Source organism: Drosophila montana, unplaced genomic scaffold (genome assembly GCF_035044405.1).
Source record: "Drosophila montana isolate Dmon_TW-CO22-7 unplaced genomic scaffold, ASM3504440v1 contig_3469_1, whole genome shotgun sequence".
Lineage (NCBI taxonomy): Eukaryota > Metazoa > Arthropoda > Insecta > Diptera > Drosophilidae > Drosophila > Drosophila montana.
Genome location: NW_026998350.1, coordinates 48,633 through 57,268, shown reverse-complemented (window position 1 = coordinate 57,268; position 8,636 = coordinate 48,633). Strand labels below are relative to the sequence as shown.

The following is an 8,636-nucleotide window of genomic DNA, read 5'->3' as shown; positions in this document are numbered from 1 at the left end:
GAAAACAAACTGGGCATCTCTTTTGTTATTATTATATATAATTTACTTAATTTTATAATATCTATTGCAAGAGTGCACTGGGTGTCTTTTATATGATTCTTAACTTAAGACTTAATGGAACCGCCCGCTGTGGCTATGCGATAATATAGATTGAATTCCGATTCGTAGACCGCAAAGTTGGCATTGTTAAAGCGTTTGGTGGGCGGCACATACTGTCGCATCGGATTGTCCACAATGAAGCGAAAGATGCGCTCGATCCTGTGCAGCTGATGCTGCGTCTTCTCGCCCAGGGACTCAATGTTATCCAGCAGCTGAACAATTTCCTCGTGCTGGCGACGCGCCTTCAACTTCAAATCGTGCGGATCAACTGCGAGTGTGAAGTGGAAGCGGAAATGAAATAGAGGCTACAAGGAGGAGGAGCAGGAAGGCGGACGCTGAGCTTACCAATTAACGTTTCCAAATTCAATTTCATGTCAGACGTGTGCTCGGCAATTGCCGACGCCCACAAAATGCGTTTACGTACTTCCTGCAGAGCGCCCTGAGGCGTTAGCAAATGGCCGGGCGCCAATTGCATGGTGGTGGCCAATTCCTGTGACTCCACGATGAGCGGATTGGCCGACAGCAAAAACGCGCTGCAAGAACGAAAACAAAAATGGTCAATAGGCAGGCAGAAATTGAATGTATATAGGAGAAGCCATACCAGGCGCGCGGCACACAGCTAAATTTCTCCAGCGGCATTTCGGCGAATGTGTTCAGCTCGAGCAGATGACACGGCAGCGAGGAGCCAGCGCTCGCCGGTGGCATCAGCGGCGTGGACGTAGTGCAGCCGGGCATTAGTGTGGTATTATCGAAACTGCGACGCAGCGTGTTGTCCATGGGGCTGGTGTCGATCTCTAGCTTGGTGCTGGAGAGCATGCTATCGTTGGCCAGACTGAAGCTCTCTATGCCCGACATGAACGACATGTTGCCCACCTTCAGTTTGGTGCTAAACAGATGCGATTTGGAGCTCTGTTGGTGCGTGGCCACCTGCATGTCGTCCAGCATGTTCTTCAGCATGTTCTTCGAGTAGAGGATTTTCTCTTTGATCTGCGACAGCTGCAGCATGTCGTGCTGTATGCGATTGATGGATGTATTGATTTCGCCATACATCTGCTTGATGGAGCCCAGCAGCAGCTCGTGACTTTCCAGCTGCTTAGCGCCCGCCTCCAGCTCCTGGCGCAGCTGCTCGATCTGCTCGGTGAGATAATCGTTGCGCGCCCGATTAAAATTGCGCATATTATATTGTAGTATAAAGTCGGAGATGATCTCCTCGCTGGTCTCGTCGTCGTCGTCGCCGCTGCTGCTGGTGATGCCATTGAAGTTGTTCACCTTCCTCTGCAGCTCGTCCACAAATGTGCCGTAGGCCGCGGCGAAACGCTCCTCCAGCTGTGCCACTTCATTCTGAGCGCACAAATGCTTGGCCACAAGACCGAGCAGCTCCGCCTTGGTTTTGAGCAGCTTTACATGAAAGTTATCTAAGGGCGGCTTGGATAGCGCCACGCTGCCCGTTGCGTCCAGAGTATAGTTGCTCTTGTTCAGTTGCATCACGTGCTGCAGTTGCTCCTCTTTGAGCCGCATGATCGCATTGAAGAGCAGCACGTTGGGCGTATTGGCAAAGATGTCGCGCATTTGTGACCAGAGCCGCAGCTTGGCCTCGGTCAACTGTTGGCCATTGTTGCCCTCGGCATTGCAGATGTTGTAAAAGTTTTCCAGTTCCTTGAGCGCCTGCTCCACGGCCTTCCTGGCAAGCTTTTCACTTGCATTCTTATTGCTCAGCTTGACGGGCATTGTGGCCAGGATTTGGGCCTTGTTTTGCAGCTCCTGTTCGTAGTTTTTAGTAAGTGACTCCAGCTTAAGCTGCAGAATATGGCATCTGGACAGATGCAATTGCTTTTTGTGCGTGGCGCTGATTGTTTGTATATCTATGGGAAGAGAAGGGCATATTAGTTTATGTACACCCTCGAGTGCTCCACTTACTCTTTATTTTAATGGATGCGGCCAGGCTATCAAATTCCTTTTTGGCCTCCGCCAGGCGCAGTTCCGACTTCTCCTTTTCCTTCTGCAGATCCTGCATTTTGAGATGGATTTGCAGCTGGCGCGGCAGAAAGCTGCGCCCACAGGCGGGCACCACCTTCCCCTTGTGCTGTGCCACCTGCGCTATGAGCAGATTCTCGCGCACCGCCTGCACATGCTGACGCGGTTGAATGCGCGACTGAATTTGCACAAAAAGCTGATTTTGTCGCGATTTAAATATGCTGAAAAGAAACAAAAATGGCAGTTTACCATACAAATTTGGAACGTTATCCTGGAACTTACGATTTTAGCGCCTCCTCGCTGGGCAGGGCGCTGGGCGGACAGCCAAGACTGGTGGCCCAGGCGCGAAACCCTTTTGTCTGTTCATCAAAAGCCATATTTAAACAAAATGAAACTAAAATGTTTTTAAAAGCCGCGGCCGCGCAATCACAGTTACGCGCATACACTTAAGCAAAACAATGACAGGGCTGTGTCGTCGGCCCGAGCCAATACAGAGCTGCATTGCTGTTATCGATTAACGCTGTTATCGTTTAGCAAAATTTAAAAACTTTATTATGTACACACTTAAATGGTAGCGCAATTTGAACTTAACATAATTAAATAACATTTTATCAGATTAAGCACCCAAGCCGCATTGAGTGACAAAAGTCTTAGCCAACTCACATTCTGCGCTCTGTGTCCAGCGTTGGGCTGGACAATTCTTAAAGTATTCCATGTACGTGCAGCCCAGTACAATAGCCGCAAAAGGACTGCACTTGGGTTGCTTCGGATTAAACTGCTGAATCGCCGCCAATCTTCGCTGGGCTTGTGGCTCGCACTTGGTAAACGCGGCTGTCATGGCCTCCACATATGCCGTGTCATTCGAGAATTTCATGGACAGATCCTTACGTACCACTTCCAGGTTGAGCGTCTTTGGCTCCTGTTTATATTGCGCCGTGGTTAGGATGCAGTCGGCCAGGCACTGTGGATGAAACTTTACTGTAAGACATCACAAAGTCTGAGGATTCGCATACTGACGGTTGCCGCATCAATTGAAGGTGGTCCAGAATTTTGCTGTCCATTTGCTGTTCCTATAACTTGCTCGGCGCATTTCTCGGCGATCTGGTCTCGGCCTCCATCTCGACAACAAAGAGCGGGATCCTTTTATTGCCGAATATAAAGCAAAATATGCAAACAACTTTATTTATTTTCTTACCACTAGCTGAGGAGGTCTCTGGCAATCAATATTCTGACCAAGTGCAAATGGGTCATATGCTAATCCAACTAGAATAAAAGCCAGAAAATGTTTGCTACTCCACATTGCTTCCAAGTTGTATGCTTCTCTCTGATGATCCAGGTAAACTGATAATATTATTTAGACAAACAAACGTTTTTATATGCCCGCTAGAATATGAATATAAAGACTAGAGACTAGTTAATAGCGCCAGCCACGCAGAACAAATAACTTTGCCCGGGTTCATTGTTGCAATTGGATGCCATTTGGGGCCAATGTCATATCTAATACCATATTTTGGAGCGTTGACATCGAAAAAACCAAAAAGGTTAAAGTTTCATTAAACATATGCGTTTTCAATAGAACCTATATCAAGTCAACTGGTCAATTAAACAGCAATTTTCGAACTGAAAAAGAGGAAGTACAATTACCCGCGTTTTTTGTGTTTACATATGTGTCACGTTTTGAAGGTGATAAGTGCAAATAACTACACATGTTTATGATTAATGGTAATTTTCAAATTTAAATCCCCAACGGTCATTGGGGTTACATTTTTTTTACATCCTGCAGCTTAACAGAACTCTCCACTCTATGTTAATTCGCTGTTATCTAATCAGCTGTTCTTGCCACCGTTTGAGATGCGCAACTATCGTGATGCAACTATCGCATTAAAGCAAGAAGAAGCTTGAAACCAGATGGATGTGAACGCTAAAATGTAGATAAGCCATAAACAAAACGTTTATATCTATTTAACAAAGTAATTAATTAAAATGGCAATTACAGTTTAGTTGTGGGAGATGTGCGCGGTCGTTTCAAGCAGCTGTTCAGCCGAGTGGAGCAGGTCAACAAAAAAGCCGGACCATTTGAGATTTTGTGCTGTGTCGGCGACTTTTTTGGCGCCGAAAAACAAAACGAAGAGCTGATTGCATACAAAAACGGATTCAAGCACAGTAATTAGACTGCGTTTCTAAACTAAATAAACGTAATTGTAATTTGTACCACTTGTGCATGCCACAGTAACGGTTCCCACTTACATACTGGGACCCAATAAGGAGGAGGACAAGCAGCACTACGAGCATTTGGTGGACGGAGAAGTCTGCACGAATCTGACCTATCTGGGCAAGCGTGGAGTTTATACGCTAACGAGCGGTGTCAAAATAGCCTATTTAAGTGGCGTCGAGGCTGCAGGCAATGCGGCTGGCGAGCATGAGTTCAACAAAGCCGATGTTCAGGCTGTGCGCAACTCCTGCCTGGTCTCAAAAAACTGTGCCACGGACTACAGAGGAGTCGATGTGCTCCTGACGTCCCAATGGCCCTACGGCTTGCAGGAAGCGGAGAATGTAAGTGCCTGCTATAGATTGCAGATTGTTTAATAATTGATCTATAATCCATGTTCTAGGCAAAGGCTTCCAAGTTGATCTCGTTTCTGTGCCGCGAGATTAAACCACGTTATCATTTCTGCGCCATCAATGGCACCTACTATGAGAGTCCGCCGTTTCGCATACCCAAAGATGAGACCACGCAGTTCGAGCTGTGCACGCGGTTTATCTCGCTGGCGGATGTCGGCAACGCCACAAAGGCCAAATATATATACGCGCTCAGCCTGAAACCTGTGGATAAAGCGCGTCTACTAGATCTTGTGCAGAAGACGACCAACGAAATACCCTGCCCCTTTATTGGCCTGGACATGGTTGGCATTGTAAACAAAAATGAGACGGTGAGATAAGACAATAAGCTTACATTATAATTAATATTCTTAAATAATATTTTGCATGTTTTAGTCGGAAAGTCGACAGTACTTTTATGACATGGACTCGAGCGGCAATCGCAAGCGGCACAGCGAGGGCGGAAATCGTGATAAGCGGCCACGGATAATGCAGATTGATCAGGGTTGGTTCATATTAATCCCGACTTAGATTGATTTACCACTGTTTCCCACTCTTTCAGATAATTGCTGGTTCTGCTTGTCTTCGGAGAAGGTGGAGAAACATCTGATTATCACAGTAGGCGAGCGTTTTTATCTGGCATTGGCCAAAGGACCCATTAACAGCCATCATGTCTTGATACTGTCCACCAAACATGTACCCTGCGCAGCACAGTTGAGCACTGAGGATTGGGAAGAGCTAGATAAATTCAAGACAGCATTGCGAAAGCTCTTCAAGAGTCTGGGACAAGTTGTGTGCTTTACTGAGCGACATTACAAGACCTCACATCTGATTATCGATGCCGTGGCCTTTGAGGAGGGCTATTCGTGGAAGATAAAACACAGTTTTGAGGTATGCTGCATACTTTATATTATTATTTATACTTCAATTAAAATAACGTTATTTGTATCTAATTGCTTTTAGGACAAAGCTGAGGAGTTTAATTTCGAATTTGAGACGTTGCCGGCCTTGACTTCAGCAAAAATGTTGCCAGAAATGGGTCCATATTTTCTAGCAGAACTGCCCGATGACAGCACATTGATAACGCGACAAATGAAACATTTTCCGCTGCACTTTGCGAGGTTCGTAGCATGTGTTTTATACTTTAGTAAAAAAATTAAAAAAATATTAATTGTTTATAGGGACGTTTTCTGTTCCGAGAATTTGTTAAATTGTGACGAGAAAGTTAACTGGAAGGATTGTCTGCTGGACAATGAGGAGGAGAAAGCTAATGTAGACGAATTTCGTAAGCTATTCGCGCCCTTTGATTTTACAGATGATTGATTAAAAGTGAAGAACAACCGTGAGTTGCACAGTAAAAAATCTCTGTTGTACTTATTGAATATACCAAATTACACATAGATGCACACAAGCCAGTCAAATACTATACTACAATATTATTTTAGTCACTTTCAGGCATACATACACCCCATTATGTATGTAATATATGTTATTTTGTTAAGTTTACGAGTCCCGTTGATAGATTTTGTTAAGTATCTGCAAGAAGGTCTGATGCGGCACGCCCCGAGATGTTTGCTGTATGTGCGTTTTGATCATATTGTAGGATTCCTCCTCAAAAATGGCATATGTAGAGGGCAAGCTGAGCTCCTTATACAACTCCTTAACTCGCTCAACCTTAAGTGGATCTACAATAATAATAATAGAAGTTAGTTACAGACTCGTTTCGATAGTCGTTTACACACCATTTTGTCCATAGCAGTCTATCATAATTTGCTTTTGCTCGGCATTGGCGCGCTGCATGGCCACCACAGCGAGCCAGGAGCACTTGTTGTCCTGTATATCGGTGCCTATTTTGCCGGTGACCTCTGGATTGCCAAAACAGTCGAGGAAGTCGTCTTGCACCTGGAAAAAGTGACCCATTTCAAGCAAAATGGTCTTCGACTGTCTAAATGCCTCGGCATCTTTGTAGCTGCAAGAAAGAAGCATTTATTATTGAAAAAATTTAATACAAATATCGTCAACACGCACCCGGCTAAATGCATTGCCAGTGCAAAGGGCAGGTAGAAGGAGTAGTAGGCAGTTTTATTATCGACAATTGCTTTGTAGTTTTCCATGGTAAACTCCGACACGCGTTTGTGTGAATTGAGCAAGTCCAGCGATTGTCCACAGGTTGTTATGTACGCGATCTCATGGAACAGCTCCATCAAAGCCACATAGCAGTCCAAGTGGCTGAAGTGTTGCTTGAGTATGGCATACATTGCGTTCTCTATCATGAGGGCATCGTTGATGGCTGTGAGGCCGACATTCTCCACCTTGTGCCAGCACTTTTGGCCGCGTCTGGTTGTGCTATTGTCCATAACATCGTCCGATATAATAAAGAAACTTTGGAGCTGCAAGAGACAACTATAGCTGGGGTATGCTCAACTCTCTGCCGTACTTTAAGACTTACCATTTCCACGCACCAGCCCAAATACTGGGCCAGCTTAATGTTCTCCGGTGTCAATTCCTCGGCGGGCACCAGGTTTTTATAGGTGAGCACCGTCAATATGCCACGGTTCTTCTTGCCACGCGGCACATTGTATTGCAAGACCTGGGCAAACCATTTGGCAGCATCGCTGCAATTGTACGCCTTTGTCGCGCTTGTGAGGTCACGCACTACGTCTTAGAATATGATAATATAAACATATATGCATTTGTTTAGTATTATTATGCTAATTAAACAACAACTAAATGCGCAGCTCACCAGGAAACACGGCCATAAAGTCGCGACTCTCATCTTTTGAGACTGTGACGCGCGCTGCTATGGGCACCGAATGATTTTGTAGTGTAGATAAAGTTCTGCAACGAGAAACCAAAACAGAAATAAAATTCATTATTTAACAAGTACGATTGCAGCTGTCGGGAGTGCCCGACTAGGAAATACCCTGAACCCAGCGCCAAGTTTCCAAGCTCACAAACATTCTAGTTTACCTCTATGCATACATACAAAACACACACACAAGCACACCCATACACACACACACACGCCTGCAAGCCGCTTGCTACGCATTTTACGGGTTTGCTTCTTCTTGATTAACTTCGGTGTTCATAGTTCGATCTTTATATGTACATATACTAAATCTCAGCCATTGAAATGAGTTTGGCTAGTTCGACTCAGCTCGTCGTTCTGATCAATAATATATACTTTATGATGAGATGCTTCCTTCTTCCTGTCACATATATTTCTATAAAAACAGTATACCTTTTTTTCCCCCCTCCCCCATTTTAAATGAATTGAATATGCTAGAAACTCTGTTTGGAGACTGCGGCAACAGCTGTTTGTGGCCTACGTGACCGCACACTTTCACACTTTAAGCAGCAGGGGCACACCCCCTGCGGACTTGTAATGTAAACAACTGGGGGTAACGGTAACTCATACAAACCTGGTTGTCTTCTTTAATTTCTGCTCATTGACCAATTCCGTCGGCAATCCATTTATTGTGTCTACAGATTTGACTTCATCGCTCGTGGAAATAAACCGACGCATTACGGCGGAACATTGTAGAAGCCGCTGATGCTGCTGTGGCAGCAACTTCTGTGCTAACTTGAACATGTTAAGTTCAACTATTTTATACAAACTTCAATTTATGCGGCGTTTTTCTTAACAATTTCGACAACTGTGTCTATGTTCTATTCTTAATTTCATTCAGCGCGCGGCTAGTGAGTTTTCGAATAATTTAAAGCAGCAATTTCGTTAACAAGTTACAGTTTACATTCGATTTCTTTTAAAAAATGTCTAATTATTGCGCACTTGACACCAATGTTTTCTTGTCGAAAGTCGAAAGAATTTGGACGACTGGTAAGTGTGACCGTTGTAGTGATCAGAAAAAGTAAATCAAAATTTCTACAAATACCAACGAAAATACATAGTTTATATACTGTCATTAGTGTTGCACGATAACGTATCGATTATTGCGTCCCTCGAT

At 44.6% G+C, this 8,636-nt stretch overlaps 4 protein-coding genes across 5 annotated transcripts; 1 reads left to right on the top strand and 3 right to left on the bottom strand.

The window, feature by feature from the left end:
• Window positions 1-20: 20 nt before the first annotated feature.
• Window positions 21-2,535, bottom strand: dgt5 (dim gamma-tubulin 5). Its single transcript, XM_064691963.1, has 5 exons — window positions 2,356-2,535; window positions 2,017-2,294; window positions 701-1,961; window positions 445-632; window positions 21-367 (listed from the first exon to the last, which is right to left on the bottom strand). Exons 1-5 carry the CDS (start codon window positions 2,448-2,450, stop codon window positions 105-107), a joined length of 2,085 nt encoding a protein of 694 aa, XP_064548033.1. The 5' UTR covers window positions 2,451-2,535; the 3' UTR covers window positions 21-104.
• A 154-nt stretch (window positions 2,536-2,689) lies between these two features.
• On the bottom strand, window positions 2,690-3,373 carry Obp47b (Odorant-binding protein 47b). The gene is made up of 3 exons (XM_064691872.1): window positions 3,269-3,373; window positions 3,091-3,213; window positions 2,690-3,034 (listed from the first exon to the last, which is right to left on the bottom strand). The coding sequence occupies exons 1-3, from the start codon at window positions 3,371-3,373 to the stop codon at window positions 2,690-2,692; spliced, it is 573 nt and encodes a 190-aa protein (XP_064547942.1).
• A 580-nt stretch (window positions 3,374-3,953) lies between these two features.
• On the top strand, window positions 3,954-6,082 carry LOC135434991 (CWF19-like protein 1 homolog). 2 transcript variants are annotated; one of them, XM_064691831.1, is made up of 8 exons: window positions 3,954-4,001; window positions 4,070-4,236; window positions 4,304-4,626; window positions 4,686-5,003; window positions 5,068-5,176; window positions 5,234-5,562; window positions 5,635-5,792; window positions 5,853-6,082. In XM_064691831.1, the coding sequence occupies exons 1-8, from the start codon at window positions 3,982-3,984 to the stop codon at window positions 5,992-5,994; spliced, it is 1,566 nt and encodes a 521-aa protein (XP_064547901.1). In that variant the 5' UTR covers window positions 3,954-3,981; the 3' UTR covers window positions 5,995-6,082. The 2 variants fall into 2 exon arrangements, with proteins under 2 accessions (XP_064547901.1, XP_064547900.1); XM_064691830.1 differs by having other exon boundaries at window positions 5,635-6,082.
• On the bottom strand, window positions 5,564-8,483 carry Fpps (Farnesyl pyrophosphate synthase). Its single transcript, XM_064691834.1, has 6 exons — window positions 8,094-8,483; window positions 7,415-7,509; window positions 7,121-7,332; window positions 6,700-7,061; window positions 6,414-6,640; window positions 5,564-6,356 (listed from the first exon to the last, which is right to left on the bottom strand). The coding sequence occupies exons 1-6, from the start codon at window positions 8,261-8,263 to the stop codon at window positions 6,175-6,177; spliced, it is 1,248 nt and encodes a 415-aa protein (XP_064547904.1). The 5' UTR covers window positions 8,264-8,483; the 3' UTR covers window positions 5,564-6,174.
• Window positions 8,484-8,636: the final 153 nt, after the last annotated feature.